Raw genomic sequence first — 19,008 nt, forward strand, 5'->3', positions numbered from 1 at the left:
TTTTCAAGATAGCTCACATAACCAAAGCATCGAGTCCAAATGTATACACTACTTTGATAACATATAAAATAAAATTAACGTTGGATATGAATCATATTTCACCCTATCATACAATAACTTTTGATAACTAGAATAGAACCTACAACCATGGAGATCACTTTCTGCTTATATATTTTTACACACAAGGGAGACAAGATCTAATGCTATATAATATAAGAGAAAAAAACCTAAACGACTTGACTAGACAGGAGTTTAATGGTCAAAGAGAACAACAGGATAGTTTCAGCAGTCCTGCTTAGTGTTAATAGACCAGATTGACACGAGAATAAGGGGCTGATCTATCAGTTTCAAGTCATGACTTGCTCTTCTTGCCTAAGAAGTAAGCTCTTCAAAAAGCAGTTTCAAAATCTTGCGTGCACGACTGATTCACTGGTGCATTTCCTCAACAAAATACCACCATGCTGATGCTGAAGTTCATGTTTTCACCCGATTGGAGATGTCTACTTTCAGATTTCACCTATTTGAACCAGATCGTTTGATTTTCGCTTTGGTAATCTCCTGCATATTGGAAAGCTCAACGAAATTAAGAATTAAACAAGTTCGAATAGTGAGGGTCAAGCACTCTCCAACTCAAAGGGTAATTGTGAGTCTTTACACATCATGTTTGGGAGACTTGTTCATGCAAGCTCCCAAACAAATAGCACTGGAGGTGAAATTTGTCAAACAATTCTAATTGGCTTTCTGATATCATTTGGACAACAAAAATGATTTTACTAGCATGCAGATTCCATTCAAACTTGTAGGAAAACTTTACTAGTTTGCATGTCATATGTGAGACCAAATTGATATGAAAACCGGATTCTTAAATCATTTCAATACTGAAAGTAATTCCATTTCACTAGTCACGTTATAGGAAAAACTTCACTGATGGAAACCATAAGAAAGATGATTTGACATTATAATACTGAAAGTAAGAGAAAACAACTAGTTTGTTCCAGAGAAATCACACCAAGGATAAATTTATTCTACAATATGAACAAACACTGTCGTGATATCTCTTTGAGTACTTGAGACGTAGAACTTTAATGTTTTGAGGGAAAAGGGTAAAGTAAAATTGAGACGAGAGATAGAAGTGCAAAGCAGGTGAAATAAATTAGATTAGAGAAATTAGAACTAAGTACGTGAAGGCCAGATTTTGTAATACCTCCTTCCATTTATCAGCTGATCTATCAATTCTCGAGCCAGTAGAAGCTCTGATAGAATTCATTTTTCTCTTCTCCACGCCAGCATCTTTAGGTGCCCTGCTTAAAATGAAAGTTAAACTTCTCAACAAATGCAAATGAATTGCAACTCCAAAACTGATTAGTATGATTGGATATGTGTGAGGCCAGCATAACTATGAGAATGTATGTGTTTAACTGATGATGAAGAGGTTGAATGAGTCCCTGATTGGACTTTTAGAGTGATTACCTTATCTGGTGTCTTCCTTAATCTATTATTGAAGCAAAAAGTTATTTGCATGTTTGAGATCTAAATTCCGTAAGTAATACAGGCTTACAGAACACTGATCTTGTCAAGGTACACATATCATCTGTACGAAATAAGAAATTCAAAGATGTCTTTTGTGCAGAAAGTCCACCTATGTCAACAGTTTTGGGGGGGGGGGGGGGGGGGGGGGGAGACCAACTACATCTTTCCAAATGGAGATTTTAGTCCTTAGCAATGTTATCGGAGGCGAAAACCCGACAAGTGGCTGTTGGGGCTTTTAAATGCAAAACTGCAATTCAGGTGTAAGTTTTAGTGAAGAAAGGCACAGATGAAAGAAAAAATACAACATACACGTGTGTGTGTGGGGGGGGGGGGGGGGGGGAGAGGAGATGGTATGTAATGCAAACACTAACATATTTCCTCCTACATAGCTTTTGTGACAAGTCTTCCTCATTGTTCATTTGGCACAGGAAAACCTAACCATTATAAATGTGTCCCTCCCCCAGGACTCCTCCCAAAAGAGAAGTGCTAAACAAACTTTTAAGACAAGATTGGTGCCTGATATATATATGTAAAATACCTAAGAAAAATTCTGAGGCAACTTGGTTAAAATGCACAAGAATAATACTTCGTGCTCCTGTTTCATTATGAGACTCAAATACATAGAATTATCAAGCTAAACAAGTTGTAGGCAACTGCTCAAAAGAAAATAGTATGTGTTGCCTAATACAAGCTAGTTGAAACAATCATTTAAATTATTACCTCTCACTCTCCTTCTGAGCCAGAGAAGTTGAAAGCTTTTGCTCGGATCCCTTTGACAACACCTAACCAAACAAATAGAAACCAGCAGCCATGTAGTGAAACATTAAGGCAGAAGAACTCATTGAGAAACAAATATGTCTGAATGATGAACCTGCTCTTGTCCACCACATGTCATATCTCCAGCAGATCTTCCTTGGCTAAAACTGTTCTGAAATGCCCTAAATGCTCGTTTGACAATATCCTTGTCCCCCATCTTCTCCATGAACACAGATTTTCTCATTGTATTAGTTGAAGCTGTCATTGTATTAGTCGAAGCTGTAGAATTTTGGGAACTCAAACTAAGAGACATGTGTAATGATTTAGGAGCTACTCTCTTGTTCTCTAGCACTGGAGAATTTATGCTCCTCCGCAATGTTGCACCGTTCAACTTCTTGTTTGAGGATTGAGAAGGCATTGCACCATTCAACTTTTTGTTTGAGGATTGAGAAGGCGTTGCACCGTTCAACTTTTTGTTCGAGGATTGAGAAGGTGTTGCACCGTTCAACTTTTTGTTTGAGGATTGAGAAGGCGTTACACCATACAACTTTTTGTTCGAGCATTGAGAAGGTGTTGCACCGTTCAACTTTTCGTTCGAGGATTGAAAAGGCGACACAAGTGATCCAGGAACTACTTTCTTGCGTTGTGCCAAAGGAGTATTATTACTTCTTTGAGTTGACACCCCGTTCACCTTCTTTGCTGATGGTTGAGATGGAGTAATGACCTTAGAAGTTGACACTTGCTTAGATGTCGGAGTGGAAATTCTTGAGGATTTTGCCACAGGTGATGTCAGTTTGTTCTTTGTTCCAGCGGATACCCGATGTTCCGCGGGGTGTACCTGAACATGAACAAGAAACACTTCCATAAATAACAGGCAAGAGAAAACAGAAACAAAGGAGCAAAAGAACCAATAGCCAGAAAAGTTCCGGGATACCACCTTTCGAGGCACATTTTTTACATTTGCATTAGAGGTCTTGCTTTTCTTAATAGAGGATTTTTGTACTTCGGTATCCGCTGGTGGAGTCTCTACTACACTATCTTGACATCCTTTTTCAGGATTCAGGTCTTCAACCTTATGAAGTTTTGCAAGATCGCATGTTCCCAGAATAGTTTCTTCCTTAAGTTTACTAACCGACAAGTTGTCACACTCCACATCAACAGAAATATCCTCCTTTGACTCATCGATTCCCGCTATAGTTCCTTCCTTAGCTTCAGTAACCAATGAATTACTAACACACTCTATATCAACAGAATCCTCCTTTGAATCATCAATTCCCGAAGTAGTTCCTTCCTTAGCTTCATTAACCAATGAACTAACACACTCTATATCAACAGAAATATCCTCCTTTGACTCATCAATCCCCGATATAGTTAGTTCCTTAGCTTCGGTAACCAATAAGTTATCACACTCCACATCAACAGCAATATCCTCGTTTGGCTCATCAACTGCATCACTATCAACCTGAATGTTTTCAGTCTCATCTCGAGATTTGGGCTCAGCTACTTCTTCCACTTTCTGTTCTACTGCGTGTGTTTCTTCCTCTAATTGTTCCAGCTTCTTAGCAGCAATCTTCTTGTAGTGTGCTTCGAAATAGGCCTTCTTCTGAGCTACTGATCCAGGTGTTGAACACTTTTCAACTTCTTCCAGATACTTATTAGGGGAGAAAGATGACCATTTCTCCCAAGCAAGTGCATCATTGTCAAACCTTCCAAAAGAAACTGACACTTCAAGTGTAGGACGAGACACAACCGAGTCACCCATCTGTTCGTTAAAACCAAATCTAACACTTTATCAATAAACTCTAACAAGAATCGCAATGAAAACTCTCTAGGACTTAGGGTGTGTTTGGCATGGAGGGAAATATTTTCTCTAGAAAAAAAAGTTATTTGGAAATGAGGAAGATGGCTTCTCCAATAGACGTACGGGAAACAGGTTACACAAGTAACATCCCACATTGATTATCTCCTCCCCACCCTTCAACAAACTCTACCCCCACCTCAAACTCTCATAGTGTATGCCTAGATTATACAAAGTATGAAAATCACTTATTTTCCAAGAAAACATTTTCCCTTGTACCAAACACACCCTTAAAAGAAGATCTAAGTTTCCAAGAATGAGGATGATTGAAACAAACATAAACATGCTCAAAGAAACATAATTTGATGCAATTATAATATAAATGGGCCACTTCTAACTGATCCAAGAACACAAAAATTGTACCTTGTGCTTGACAGCAGGAGTTTCCACAATAGATTCACCCATCAATCCACAAAGCTACCACAAGATTTCACACAACATACATAATCATGGCCTGACACAAGCAAAGGGCAGTGACAATAAGCAAATTGAAGAAAATGAAGTAAGATATTACCAGTCACAAGCCATACACTTCGCTGTATTTATGCATTATCCATACAGCTTATTTACAGTTATTTTTTATTTTATTTTAAAAAATAAAATTTGTCAGCTTATGGATCTCCAAGAAACTGCTAAAGATCTTAACTTTAATCATCAAGATTGACAAATATACAAATGAAACAAAAAAAAAAAACACTAACTAAAAGTTGCATAAAAATTCTCACAAGAAGGTACAAAAAGTATGTATCATCTTTTTACTGCAAGACACTCTTTCTGGAGACACAAAAAGAGTTTGTAAAGTTGCAATCTTTGCCAAGAAAAAAAGACCAAAAGTGAGTAAAGATTGATACATCATGGCAAATACTTTATTGGGTTGGTAGTGAAATCTTGAAAAAGATTTGTAATAACATCATGACAAATCTAACAATAATAATAAAGTAGAAAAATAAATATGGAAAAAAAAGGGGGGGGGGGGGGGGCTTACCAAAAAGACTTATAAATTCAAAGGGGTTGGAAAAAGACAGGAAAATAAGATATTGATCAGATTAGGCATAAGGAAGAGAAGTGAAGAAGAAGATAACGAGTGTAGTAATTAAGGCCCACTGATAGAAAACAGTGAGAGAGTACAAAAGATGTTAAGAGTGAGATGTTATAATGGGATCTTGAAAGATCATCAATTTCAATAATAGAGGTGTATGTAGACATGTGGGGTCTTGCTATTTAGTACAGTTACATGACTCGTTGAACAATGTTTTAGAGAAGTGTTTTAGTTGGACAAGTTCTTTTCAAGATCTATTTTTTAGTTTAGAGCCCCTTTGGATTGACTTATAAGTTGCCTATAAGCTGTTTTCAGCTTTTTTGAGTATTTGACTAGTCAGCTTAAAGTCATTTTGTGCTTAAAATAAGCCCAAAAAATTAATTGAATTTGTTTGGCTTAACTTATCTAAAGCAGTTTATAAGCTGAAAACAGTTTATAAGCCAAAAAAAAAAAAAGTTGGACTATACTAACTTATTTTTTTTTGGCTTATAAGATGTTTCCAGCTTATAAACTGCTTTTTTTAAGCCCATCCAAACAGGCTCTTAATCTATATATAATATAAAGTTAGACATAGATAAAGTGATGTAATAACTCTTTATGGCTTAGAGTTGTATTTATTTTTGGCCAAAGTCATAGATAGACCCTCAAACTTGTCCATATTTTCCACTTGGACCCCTCAACCGAGCCGCGTACCGTATGAACCCTTCAAGACAGTCTTTATTGTGCCACTTTGACCCGTCGGTCCAGCTTGTCACAACGCGTGCAGTTGACGAATTTTTCATGCGTGAAGCTCTTAACATGCCGAGCTGGACAAAAAGTAACGGCCACATGGACCCAGCAATGGTAATATTTGCCCCACCCACTTTTAAATATATCCTCTTCTTCCCCAATTCATAATATTAAACCTAAATACTCCAACACCATTGCTGCTCCAAATTTTTTTAATTTTCAGTCAAACTAATTGTTGTTTCATTAAATTTTTTCTAATTTATCTCTCTTGTTTGCTTTTACTCTTGCTTTAACAATGGCTAACACTTCAAGAATCGAGTTTTGCCGATGTGGGCGTATTTGTGAATTGAAAATTTCATGGAGTCCAAATAATTCCGGAAGGAGATTTTTTTCGTGCCCAATTGATGAGGTAAGTGTATACTTGTTATGGGCTATTTCATTACTTAATTCTTCCTCGTAATTGATTCATAAAGCTTTTTCTTTTTATTCTTTGAAGGCTAGAGGTGGATGTAATTACTTCAATTGGTACGAACCAAGGCATCCCGAGCAAGCAAATAAAGTCATTTATGAGTTGTTGAAGAGGGTTAAAGCTTTTGAGGAAGAAAGGCTCGTGCAAGACGAACTAGAAAGAAGTTAGTGTTTGGTGTAGTGTTGTTGTTTGCAATTTGGTTCCAGTTTTGGAATTGTACTCGATGATGTTTAGTTTTAGTAATTATAGTAGGTTAAATTGTAGTGCATTTTGATGTTTTAGGGATAGTTTTATGGACAGTTTAAGGGACTATTTTAGGGACTCACAAAGTTAGCTTCACAAAGGGACTGTTTTAGGGACTCACAAAGGGATAGGTTAATCTCACAAAGTTGGCCAAATTTTGTGATTTTGTGTAATTGTATATGGCCACACTTTTATGAATCGAATGAATATATATTTGGATACTAACATAAATCAAAACCATACATCATTAAGTAAACGAAAACAAAACAAAACAAAACAAATCAAACCAAACCAAACTTCATTTTTCATAAATAGAAAGAGACGACCTAATCAACATCTATGATCTCCGGCTCCTCCACTTTAGTAACAATGAAGTAGAGGCGATCCTCTAGATCACAAACTTGAAAACGCAACTCATCCCCTTCCCTTAGGCCTTTTGCATCAACAAACTTTTTCCATCCATTGTTAAGGCGCGCCTTTCGACCGATCTTGTATTTCATTTTGAAAGCGCCTTTGTCGTATAAAACAACGGCTTCTTTGTCAACTTGTGGAAGAACATCCATAGTTGGAAGAATCTACACAAACAAGTAGTATTAAAAACAATAACAAAACAATGGTAAACAAAAACTAAAAAATAGGACTTACGAAATCATCGTTTTGTATATAGGATTTGGTCAATGTTTTCTCAAACCAAGCAATAGTGTAATGCTGGATATGTGGCATTTTGTTTGAGAGACTATGAGTGAATTCGTTTGTGAGCTTGTTGGATAGTAAAATGGAAGACTATGGAGGTAATTTATATAGGGATAATACAACCAACCAAACACTATATTTAATTCATTCGCATCTATTTAATAAATTCAACCATTCAACCATTCAATTACTCCAACTAATTCATTCAACCATTCAATTACTCTTCATTCAACCATTCAATTAATTCATTCAACCCCCATCCAACTACCATTTAACTAATCAAAAAAATAGTTACATTTAATAGAAGTACTAGGCTACAATTGCCAAATTGTTACTAATCAAAATCGGCTAGCCATCAAAATAACAGTTACATGCAAAATAACAGTTTCATGCAAAGGACATAAAACACATAAAAATACTTGACTAAAACTGCCAAATTGTTTCACAATACATTCAGAACTAAATTGTTTGAACAGACATTCAGAATTTCTAAATTGGCTGCTTCTTTGCTTCTGGTTGGGTAGAAGGCTTATTGGTGGTTATATTTCTCCTGTTTCTAGACTGCTGCTGTAGCTGTATGGTTGTGACAGCACTTTTACCTTTGAACTTCAGACCAGGAGGTTTAAATCCAAGATCAATATTGGCTGCACTGGTGTCCCTCATAGTCTCATGCCTCACAACTCTCTCACTTGAACTACCAGGCTGCAATTGACACAAAATAAATTAGATTAACTTAACAAAGTGGTAAATGCTAGATTGTAAACATTGAATCCTTACATTAATGACAGTTTTTCCAGTTGTTGGGTTTATGTAGCATCTAAGGCCTGCATTTTTAGGCCTTTTCTGTGCAGAACTTGATTGACCACTTCCTCTACCCCTTTTCAACCCAACTGATTCACCACTTCCTCTAGGCCTTTTCTGTGTAGAGCTTGATTGACCACTTCCTTTACCACTTCCACCCTAGAAGTAAAATCAAATGTTAGGAGCAGTTCTTAATAATAAGGTGTTAAAACTAAAATAAATCAACAAACAAACGCATACCTTTGTTACTGGACAAGACTTTTGTTATGGCCTAGTTGGTGACATGTTGAACATGTCATCTGCACACCTTTCTTGGACAGCTTGCCATACTTCTTTCTTGGTTCATCTTTATCCTTTCTTTGGTCTGCCAGGCATTACTTTTGGTGCTGGAGGTTCAATCTTCATGTTATTAGTCTTAGGCCACATCTTCATGTTGGGCAGTGGGTCAAGAAAGTATGAATATGCCTTCGTAAATGTCTCCTTTCTATACCAATGTTCCACATGATTATATGGTTCATCCCCTAGATGGTAGAATGCATATATTGCATGTTGGCAGGTGATTCCTCTTAACTGCCACAGCCACTACTAAAAAAACCAGCGTTTAGTGACGGAATATTAGCGACAGACCATATTCTGTCGCTAATTAACGACGGATTAGCTACGGATTGCTCATTTTGTCACGAGAAAAGCAACTAAAATTTTATCTCATTATATAGTGACGGATTAACAACGAAAACTTAGTTTCGTCACTAATGATTAGCGCGAAATTTTGGCGCCTTAAATTTCACTACAGATTTAGCAACAAAAGAGGCGCGACGAATTTTATTTTTATTTAGCGACGGATTCAGCAACGAAAAATCCGTCGCTAGGCCTTTTAATTTTTCTCGAAAAAAATATATATTTGCAGCAACCAAAAAATTTGTCGCAATATTAATCATTAAAAGAAATCAATGTATTATTTAGCGACGGAATATAAAATCCGTCGTTAAGTGTTAAAAAAAAAAGATATATCCTAGGTACACATTTATTTCATTTCACTTCAAACACACCCAACATAGATATAGAGAGAGAGTATGCAAAATTGCTAACATAGAGAGAGAGAGAGAGAGAGAGAGAGAGAGAGAGAGAGAGAGAGAGAGAGCACAACATAGATCAAAATAATGTGAATCTAGGGTTTCTATTGTGTTTTTCTCTTCTTCTGCTGCATCTTTTATCTAAAGGAAAGGTATGTTTTGATTTTTCTATGTTTTATGGGCAGTTTCTTTCTTCTTTATCTCTTTCTTTGTGTTTTCTGACATTAAATCTAAAATAGAAATTAAGAAATCTGTGTTTTTTTGCTTATTATCTAAAGGACAGAGTGTCTTTAAGTATTTTGTTTTGGCTAAAATCGAAGTTGGGTGTCTTGAAAATTGTTGGGTTTATAATTTATTTGAAGGTTAAGTGTTGGGAATCTCTATTTGGGCCAAAATCTGATGAAAATGGAAATTCGACCTTTGTTTGTGCTAAACCTTGTAGGATAATATTATTTGGTGGTTAAAGTTTGTTTTAATTCGTTGCATGTCGAGAAAAATCTTGAAGAACTCAACATTCTTTATATTTTGTGATTTGAAATCAGTGTTAGTGAACTGGGTTTCTTACTCGATTTTTTTTGTACTCTGTGATTTGAAATCAGTGTTAGTGAACTGGGTTTAAAGAAAAAGATAATGACTGAACGTCTTGCTTTGAAGTAGGTTTAAATCTCGGGGAAATTGTAAAATAACACTCAAATCTGCCTATTTTTTGGGTGAATATATCAAGGGAAGAAAATGAAGCGAGCCAAATATTGTTGAATTGTCCCTAGGGCTAGAGGCTTTGTTTGGTGGTCAATGTTGAATTGAAGATTAGATGTATGCTTAGAATTTAGAGAAAGAAATGGTTTTTGAAGTGTGTATCTGCTTTTTCTTTCTGTTGGAAAGTCGTGCCTGGAGCTAAAAAAGCAGTAAGTTTTTTGGGTCGAGAAGAGGGAAGGAGTAGCTATATTTAAAGTGGATATTTTTGTTAGTTTTAATGTTTAACATGGATTATTGTACATTTCTGGATGGAGGAATTGGTGTGCTCTTTGTTCTAATTATTCCTTAGATTTGTCACTTTATTTTAAGATGCTCTTGCCTCTTTGTTAAGCTTGTCAAGGAAGGAAAGAATACTCATGATGAAAGGCTTATGAATCTGTGGCTTTATTTTGTAAATCATATTCCAGAAAATTGAGGAAATCTATGCTGCTTTGGGAAAGATAACTGTACGGCTAAATACCCGTCAACTCCTCAAAATTATTCTTACTGAAGTGAATGGAACTAAGAAACTTGGAACATACTTTTGTCACTAACACAGTTAAGTGTTAATTGCTGAATTTTGAGGAAAGGCTGACATCTAGATTTTCTGTGGAGATGTATAGCAGTATCCATTCCACTCTACTCATGTCAATTCTAACCAAATACAAAGGCAAGAACAAAACTCAACCTAATTAATCTCATAAATAAAGGCTAAATGATTACTCCTACTATTTTACAATTTCTCAGCACATTAGATACCTATTCCCAGTTCCAATCTGAAATTTAGCTCATAAGAAACCTAACAAACTTTTACATTGCTCGGATACTATAAACAAACCATGTACAACCAGTTTGACATTGTTTCATGGGTTTGATTCCAACTATAAGTTATTCGTATGTTTCATGGGTTTAAAAAGCTCTTTACTAGCAGCCTGCTTGCATTTTACTAGTTACTTTTTTACTGATGGTTGCTTTAATTTCCTCATGTCCACATTTTTTTGTAGATATGGCTCGAGGCAGAGGTCGAGGTAGCGGAGGTCGTGTAGGAAAGTCCTCATTTAGGTGTGATTCTACTGGTCGTGCAAACATGCCTACCATTCCCATTCCCACCACAGTTAGTCCTCAACAAGGTGGTACGAATTTCATAGGTGGGCCAGATCCTATAAACCAAGTTCAAACTTTAGGTACGCCACCGGTTCAAGCCTCAGGTCTGTTTATTGATCCTCGTGACTTTTTCTTTCTTCTTGGCTGTGGTGACAAAAGTGTTCCTGCAAGATGGGTGGGGAAGGGGTAGTTTTTCTAGTTAATTTGGCATTTGGCATAGCATTATGGTTTTCCATTGAGATTTTTTTCTTTCCCATAATCCCTACTACTTACTAGCCACATAATGCATCCTCCAAACAATCCCAGTGGTGTAGAACTGAAATGGTAAGTATGATCAAAATTTTATTTTTTCCAGAAGTACTTTATACTTTAATTTAACCAAATTTGATCTGTTCTATTCAATTTCATATTGAAGAATGCATTTTTGTCTACAGAGCTCTCTTAAAATTTCCATAGGACAATGTTGAGGAATATTATAGTGGAAAGATTTTGCGTTCACATCTCTTGAACAGATTGAATTGAAAATGAAGATAGACACTTTTTGATGTGTCCTTGAACATAATTGCTATGGTCTTGACTATCTATTTTCTTTCTATGGGGAATTTTTGATTTAATGACTGGTAAAAATGTTATGATGCCACTGGAGATCTGAGATTGGTCTATATCCTGAGTATAATACATAGTTTAAGCTTCAGAGGAAGAGCAGTAAAGATGCAATGCTTGTGGATATGTTCGGAGATTTTTATTGCATGAAAAAAATATATTTACTCATAGTTATAAATGTGCATCGTCCCCCCACCATGACATTTAGAGAAGCCTTAGTAGTTCAACTGTGTGATGAAAGCTTTAGTCGATAGTTGATTTTCTCATTAGTCTATTATTGTAATTACCATTTGACAAGGCAGAAACTAAAACAAATTGACATTGTGTTTCCAAGTCCAGTAGGAAATATTGTCAAGAGATCAAAGTTGGCCCATCTCTAAGTCCCTTTGTGTTTCAAGATCTAAATGGGCTTGTTTTTTCAGTTCAACATAACTTAAGAACGATTCTGTCATGAGATCGTTCATCTTTACTCGAGTTAATGAAGATTCGAATTTCGAAGAGCTTTGTGTTCTTCTCTGAGAAGATGATGATAATGGTGTCTGTCTCCCTCTTCTTGGAACTGTTTGGCAAGAGAAAGGGATAGAATTCTCAGGAGTTTCAAATATTTGAAAGTTTCACTGTCTTGTACAATTGCTGAAATAAAAATAATCTTGATGGGCAGCATCAGCAATCATAATTTAAACCTTTCAGTTTCCTGCATGTGGTAGCAACTACTGCCTCTCATAATAGAAAATATAAATTGTAAGTTTGCTTGTGTAACAAGCTGCAGATTTTGTAAATCATTATTAGTCATATTTGTAGACTTGCAAACAGCTTGTATAAAAACCTCTTTACTAGCGGCCTACTTGCATTTTACTGGTTACTTTTTTTACTGATGGTTACTTTAATTTCCTCACGTCCACATTTTTTTTGTAGATATCGCTCGAGGAAAAGGTCGAGGTAGCGAAGGTCGTGTAGGAAAGTCCTCACTTAGGGGTGATTCTGCTCGTCATGCAAACATGCCTACCATTCCTATTCCCACCACAGTTAGTCCTCAACAAGGTGGTACGATAGGTGGGCCAGATCCTATAAACCATGTTCAAACTTTAGGTACGCCACCGGTTCAAGCATCAGATCACGGTAGTAACCCAACCATCCCTGAATTATCTCCCATTACACCTGATCTGAGCAGCCCAATAGATGAGGGTACATCAAACCAGTGCAACACTATCAGCGAAGAAGAGTCCAGTAGTCGTCGTAGGCAGCGGACACTTACACATTTTACTCTTACTCCTGCAGGGTTAGTCCATGCTTGTATTTTTTATATATATAATTTGTGGTAGGCCTTGAAATAATATTTTCAAATTTATGCAGGTTGGAACCTTCGAAAGAATGCTCTAATACCATATCCGCATCTTTCAAAAATCAACTTGATCCCAATGGAATCAATTGGAAAGGTGTCTCAGAAGATACTAGAGATTTTTATTTTGGGGAATTCAAGGTATAACTTTCATCATAATTCTTTTTATAAGTGCATTAGCTTTTATAGTTAGGATACTAATAATATTAGTTTACAAACTATTTTCAGAAGACATACCATTGGGACTCTTCGATTCCTGAGAGTGTAATCAGAAAACATTGGAATACTAAGGCAGCAACAAAGTATAGGAATTTCATTAGCAAAATTAAACAAAAAAGGATTAAGCCGGATTATGTGTCTGATAATGTGTGGGAACGTTGGTTGCAACTTTGGGCGGATCCTAAGTGTGTTGAAAAGTCGGAAATAAATGCAAAGTATCGTTGTGGAGGGAAAGAAGTTGCTGCCGGGACTCACACAGGTGGCTCTATCTGCATTGGGGAGCATCGCAAGAGACTTGTAAGTATATATTTTTTCATACACTCTTAAATTTTTTATATTTACTACTTGAAAAATACTACTTGAAAATTGGTTTTTCAAGGTGTTTTTTTACAGTTCTTGATTCTGGTTTACCTAGGTATATATATTGCTATTTTCTTGATTACTATGTTGTTGTCTTTCTTGAATTATTTAGGTTTGTCTATTGTTGGTTATACTGCTATTGTTCTTGGTGTAATTTTCTGAAATGAGTAACTTTTGCATAGGTTGTTGCAAAGGGTCGAGATCCAACACCAGGTGAGGTACATTTGCACGTCCATACACATGATCATGATGGAGAATCTTTTGTTGATGAGCGTGCCCGAGCTGTCCATGTAAGTTCAAAATTTTATAATTTCAGAATTAATTTAATTCATCTAAGGCAGACTCATCATCTTCCGACAGCATCCAAGGCTGCTTAGGACCCTGGAGGAATGTAAACAAGCAAGACAAAAAGATGACCATAACATGAATGCAAACATTCTAATTCAAAGAATTGACAGGGAAAGAAAAAATTGATCCACGGTTATTAACTTATCACTTACCAATAAGCAAATCAACCATAAGTTTTATTATGAATACAAAAATGGACGAAGGACAGAAGACAGTTGATCATGAACTATTTCCGATCATTATACTGAAGTAAAATCACTTTTTAAGGGCACTATGTTATAAATTTCCAGCATGTTATTTCTCCAATAATGCGTAAACTGGTATCTGGCATCTCCACTTAAGCTTGTGGCAACTGTTTTCGACATGATATGTTTTCGACCTGCTTTTTAACCATTTCATGAACCTTGCACCTTTCTGACAAAGCAACTCAGTACTAATGCTTGCTAGCACTTAATTAAACAACTTTCTCCTTTCAACATGATGTATCTCTAATACTGAGACGCTCTTCTACGATCCACGTTCTAATTATTTCTTGACCACAGGTACCAGTTTATTATTTAATTTACTTAATAAATTTTGTTGCGATTGCTTAAGCAAGTCCTAAGCAGGGTCCTAAGCAGCCTTGGATGCTGTCGGAAGATGATAAGTCTGCCTTAGATGATGTTGGTCAATTTAATTTTGCTTGATATAAACAGTCTACTAGACAGGAAGAACTGAAAAGTAGTATCAGTAATGACTTAAATCAGTAGGAAATAGACTAAAATTGTCCTTCTATTTGTTGTTTAGGAAATCTAATTGTCTTTGTTTTCATGTTCTGTTACTTGACTATGAGATAGTGTATAAGATCATTTATATCCAAGTTGTATGAAACTTTTTTTTGTTGGTCATCATGAGACTTCAATTCCAATGAAAAATGGATAAATATCTGCTCCCTTATCTTTGGAATTCATTTCTCTTTTTATTTGGTAAAATTGAATGGTTAATATTCTTGATGTTTTAATTTCACTACTTATTACAGGAAAGATATCAAGAAATATTACGGGAAAAATCACAGTCTCAGTCTGATATTGATCAATGTGAAGCATATTACGAAGCTGCTGGGGGAACAAGGAAGAGAAGAATATATGGTCTTGGATCTCAAGAACAAAGTTATTATGGGCCGAATCTTTGCGTCAATTCTGGCTTTAATGCTTCAGCATCAGCAGCACCTTCAACTTCTCAATCAGCACCGACAGAAAATATGGAGGAGTTAGTGATGCGATTGATTCCTACACTGACTGATCGCTTGCTTCCTTTATTTATTGAGAAGGTACGCGGAGTGTTTTCTTCACCATCAAATCATCCAAATACTCCTATCGACAAACCATCAGTTGTGACACCCATAGTGCCTCCTCCTACTACTGCTAACGTTGACGATGTTGATCCTTTAGTTTCTGATGATGATCGTAGTCCTTCACCCATGCATTAGTTTTTTATGTTATCTGCTTTTTGTAGGAAAGAACAAAATTATGCACTAACAATACTTGATGGATGTGTGGGTTCTTTTGGTAGTTGATAGCTTGGTGTTGTCGGTGTTTTGGACTTAACGATTAGGATTTCGCTATCTATTTTGAATCTTTTTTATAAATATTATTTTATGTGAATGTCAGTTATTTTTAAGGGTATTTATTAATTTGTATTTAGTATGTTTCAACAGGTGTATTTAAAAAAAAATCGGAAGAAAAATATTTGTGACGGATTTGCGACGGATTTTGGTCGTTGCTAGAGGGAAAACAGTAGGCTACAGACTGCGACAAACATTGTATTGTCGCTAAATGCAGGCACAAATAATTCAAATATTTTGCGACAGATTAGCGACAATGGTTTTCGTCGTTAATTTACTAAAATGACGAAATGAAATATGAAATTAGTCACGGAATTCATAACAATAGCAACAAAATATTCCGTTGCTATAATGTGGAACGGATCTCATACGTCGCTACTCTGTCGCTAAGTTTGCTACGGATTTCATTTTTCCGTCGCTAATAGGTTAGCAACGCGCAAAATCGTAACAGACGACATTCCGTCGCTAATCCGTCGCAACACATGTTTAGCAACAGATATATGTTGATTAGCGACGGAATATGTCCGTCACTAAACGCTGTTTTTTTTGTAGTGAACCTACAAGTGCATGTTTTGTTCCACAAGTGTACAATGAACCTATATTCATATTCCTTGATCTCAAATCCTTCTAGCCCATTCCACAACACTTTACATTTGTTAGACAGCTTCTTGTTTTCTTCCAACATCACCCTTGCCATAGGTGAAATATCAGTAATCCATGTCTCAGCAAATCTTCTCATTTCAACATGCCTAGTCATTACTTTATGCCTAATCTCTTCTAGCATGATAATTATAGACTTATGCCTAGCTGCTAATATCCAGGAATTAAAGGTCTCACACATATTGTTTTCAACTACATCACACTTAGAGTGTTCCCTAAAATAGGCTCTACACCAGTGTTCTTTGTTAAATTGCAATAAATCTTCACAGATGTCTTTTCCAAGTTTATCTAATTTTGTAAGTTCTTCTCTCAACTTTACCTTAAATGATGCTTTAGAGACCCTCCAGAATTGTTTTCTTCTTTCTTCACCTTTCCAATCTTTCTGCCAATTAGCCCATATGTGTCTAGCACATTTCCTATGCTCAGCATTTGGTAAAAGATTTAGAAGTGTGCTCAACAATCCCTACAATACAACACAACAAGTACAGTTAGTATATATGCCAATAAAACAAGGTTAACAATGCAAAAAAAGTTAGTAAAATTACCTTTTGCATGTCTGACATTACTGTAATTCCATCTCCAATTCCCAACCCCAAATCATTGATTAAGTTCTGAATAAACCATGTCCATGACTCTTTTGACCCATTGTCAATGACAACCCAAGCAATGGGAAACATCTAATGATTCCCATTTTTCCAACAGCCACCAAAAGTTCACCCTTACATGCACCTTTTAGGAAGCAACCATGAAACCCAATAATTTTCCTGCATCCCTCCAACGAGCCTCTTTTCATTACATCAAAACAAACATAAAAATACTTAAACAAATTCACTCCAGGCTGACTTTCTCTGTCTGTTTTCACTATGCAAGTGTTACCAGGATTACTCAAAATGATTTGTTTTGCATAATCACAAAGTCTTGCAAACTCCTCCCTCCAATCCCCCATAAACTTATTAAGCACTATTTGTTTTGCCCTATGACATATAGTTCTACCAACATACAACCCTAACTAGTCTCTAACCAAGTCCTGAATTTCCCAAATTCTAATAGTAGGTTGAGAAGTGATCCTATCCCTAAATCTGTTGGATATGAACTTAGCATTGCACATCTTATTCTTGTTAAGTGGAGTGCACTTGTGAATTGGATGGTAAGTATTCACCATAAAATCCTCTGATTTTTTATCAACACTAGCATACAACCTCCAATTACAAATCTTGGACTTACACCTACACCTCACTTTCTTCTGCTCATTTAGTTTAAGTTTCAATTGAACATGGTATTCAACAGCATAATTAGCTACTGCCTTTCTAAATACTTCAACATTCTCAAATACCATGCCTAGCTCAAAAATACTAACCACACAATCCGGATCATACCTTAATTTATTGCTCTTCCTTCTAGTTGGCAAGTCAATACCAGGTTCAACATCCACATCCAGCTCATCATCTGAATCTTCACTATACTCTTCAGCAGAACTACCAATATACTGCTCATCCCCTACTAAGCATCCATTGTATTTGGAGGTCTTGTTCTTTCCAATATCTTCAAAACCTCTATCTATTTTTCCCTCACCTAGGGGAATCTCAGCAGTGACAGCAGGTTCCTTTCTCCTTGATATTTGCTTCTTCAGTTTACTTCTCCTTTCATTCCTCAAAGAAATTAACTCTTCATCAGCTTCACTATCATCTTCATCTGGTATTTTATCCAAAAATGAGTCTCCATCATCAGTTTGTTCATCATTCACTTCCTCTTCAACTTCAACAGTTGACCCTCTCTCTTCAACGTTAGGAACATTTACAGACCCTCTCTCTTCAACCTCTTCAACACTAGGAGCATTTACAGCAGCTTCTTCTCTTTCTTTAGGGTTTTCTATGTTTTCTCCAGCCCCAGTATTTATATCACTATCAAAATCCACATTTGTTGCCCTAGATGCATCATTTACCTCTAACCCACAAATAAGTCCAGTAGGGCCCACATCTTCCACCACCTCAGGGTTTTCACACACATGTGAAATATAAAAATGTAACACATCACCAACTTTCAAACCACTCACAATATTTAGCAATTCTCTATCAGTCATCACTTGGACGAAAGTTTTACTTATTAAGTCAAAGTAAAGGAAACCACCCACTAAATTATATCCAATTTTAACTTACTGAACAACCACCCTGGTTGGTATTGGTGTGTGGGAATGGGAATGGCTTCCAAAATTCCCTTTAGCTCTACGGATGACTAACAAGGCAGGATCCAAGCGGTAGATGTCCCAGTGACGTCAACTCAAGGAAGATTAGAGGGGCGTTCAGCCACTTGACTGGTTGGAGAGGGGGCCTTCCGCTGCACCATAACACTAACTTGACTTTCTATTATATTAGTAAAGCGCTACCGCGCTACAACTAGCATAGCAGCCTGCATTTTTTTTGTATAAAACAGTAGCTCGAATAAAGAGAAATGGTCTTTATCAATATCAGCAATTACAACATCCTTCTCATCAACATATATGGGGTTAGGGCCCATTGCAAAGTTACCACCATGGTGAAAATGGACCTCAATAATATCTGACATATCTACTATTTAATAATGTCAATCGTTTTAAAAAACCCTAATTTTGCACGGAATAACAACAATACCATCCACTAAATATTTTGACAATAATAAAAGGCTAAAGCAAAAGTTACCTTCTTAAAGAAATGGAATGAACAAAATGCACAGAAAAACCTTCAAAACCCATAGAAAAACTATGACTCCAACACACAAAATCAACCAGCTGAAAACGATGACTCCAACACACAAAATCAACTAGCTGAAACAATGAACTTAGGGTTTATTGAACAATGTATGCGTTAGAA

At 36.3% G+C, this 19,008-nt stretch overlaps 3 protein-coding genes across 4 annotated transcripts; 1 reads left to right on the forward strand and 2 right to left on the reverse strand.

The window, feature by feature from the left end:
• Positions 1 to 5,285, reverse strand: LOC132641438 (protein WVD2-like 7). 2 transcript variants are annotated; one of them, XM_060358436.1, is made up of 7 exons: positions 5,130 to 5,285; positions 4,508 to 4,598; positions 3,224 to 4,048; positions 2,402 to 3,124; positions 2,251 to 2,312; positions 1,205 to 1,301; positions 1 to 558 (listed from the first exon to the last, which is right to left on the reverse strand). In XM_060358436.1, the coding sequence occupies exons 2-7, from the start codon at positions 4,547 to 4,549 to the stop codon at positions 514 to 516; spliced, it is 1,794 nt and encodes a 597-aa protein (XP_060214419.1). In that variant the 5' UTR covers positions 4,550 to 4,598; positions 5,130 to 5,285; the 3' UTR covers positions 1 to 513. The 2 variants fall into 2 exon arrangements, with proteins under 2 accessions (XP_060214419.1, XP_060214420.1); XM_060358437.1 differs by lacking the exon at positions 5,130 to 5,285 and adding an exon at positions 4,870 to 5,007.
• Positions 5,286 to 6,845: 1,560 nt separating this feature from the next.
• On the reverse strand, positions 6,846 to 7,395 carry LOC132642701 (uncharacterized). The gene is made up of 2 exons (XM_060359764.1): positions 7,270 to 7,395; positions 6,846 to 7,199 (listed from the first exon to the last, which is right to left on the reverse strand). The coding sequence occupies exons 1-2, from the start codon at positions 7,345 to 7,347 to the stop codon at positions 6,951 to 6,953; spliced, it is 327 nt and encodes a 108-aa protein (XP_060215747.1). The 5' UTR covers positions 7,348 to 7,395; the 3' UTR covers positions 6,846 to 6,950.
• A 3,537-nt stretch (positions 7,396 to 10,932) lies between these two features.
• On the forward strand, positions 10,933 to 15,542 carry LOC132639758 (uncharacterized). The gene is made up of 6 exons (XM_060356180.1): positions 10,933 to 11,134; positions 12,549 to 12,912; positions 12,987 to 13,113; positions 13,201 to 13,488; positions 13,734 to 13,841; positions 14,918 to 15,542. The coding sequence occupies exons 1-6, from the start codon at positions 10,933 to 10,935 to the stop codon at positions 15,365 to 15,367; spliced, it is 1,539 nt and encodes a 512-aa protein (XP_060212163.1). The 3' UTR covers positions 15,368 to 15,542.
• Positions 15,543 to 19,008: the final 3,466 nt, after the last annotated feature.

The sequence above is a fragment of the Lycium barbarum genome, chromosome 5, assembly GCF_019175385.1.
Source record: "Lycium barbarum isolate Lr01 chromosome 5, ASM1917538v2, whole genome shotgun sequence".
Taxonomy (NCBI): Eukaryota; Viridiplantae; Streptophyta; class Magnoliopsida; order Solanales; family Solanaceae; genus Lycium; species Lycium barbarum.

Excerpts from the sequence above, each read along its gene's own strand:
- LOC132641438 (XM_060358436.1), bottom strand. The coding sequence starts at position 4,549 with ATGGGTGAATCTATTGTGGAAACTCCTGCTGTCAAGCACAAG. Across the intron at positions 2,313-2,401 it reads CATGTGGTGGACAAGAGCAG|GTGTTGTCAAAGGGATCCGA; the intron begins GTTCATCATTCA and ends TTGTTTGGTTAG. Across the intron at positions 1,302-2,250 it reads GCTCAGAAGGAGAGTGAGAG|GGCACCTAAAGATGCTGGCG; the intron begins GTAATAATTTAA and ends CATTTTAAGCAG.
- LOC132642701 (XM_060359764.1), bottom strand. The coding sequence starts at position 7,347 with ATGCCACATATCCAGCATTACACTATTGCTTGGTTTGAGAAAACATTG. Across the intron at positions 7,200-7,269 it reads ATATACAAAACGATGATTTC|ATTCTTCCAACTATGGATGT; the intron begins GTAAGTCCTATT and ends TTGTTTGTGTAG.
- LOC132639758 (XM_060356180.1), top strand. The coding sequence starts at position 10,933 with ATGGCTCGAGGCAGAGGTCGAGGTAGCGGAGGTCGTGTAGGAAAGTCC. Across the intron at positions 12,913-12,986 it reads TTTACTCTTACTCCTGCAGG|GTTGGAACCTTCGAAAGAAT; the intron begins GTTAGTCCATGC and ends AAATTTATGCAG. Across the intron at positions 13,114-13,200 it reads TTTATTTTGGGGAATTCAAG|AAGACATACCATTGGGACTC; the intron begins GTATAACTTTCA and ends AACTATTTTCAG.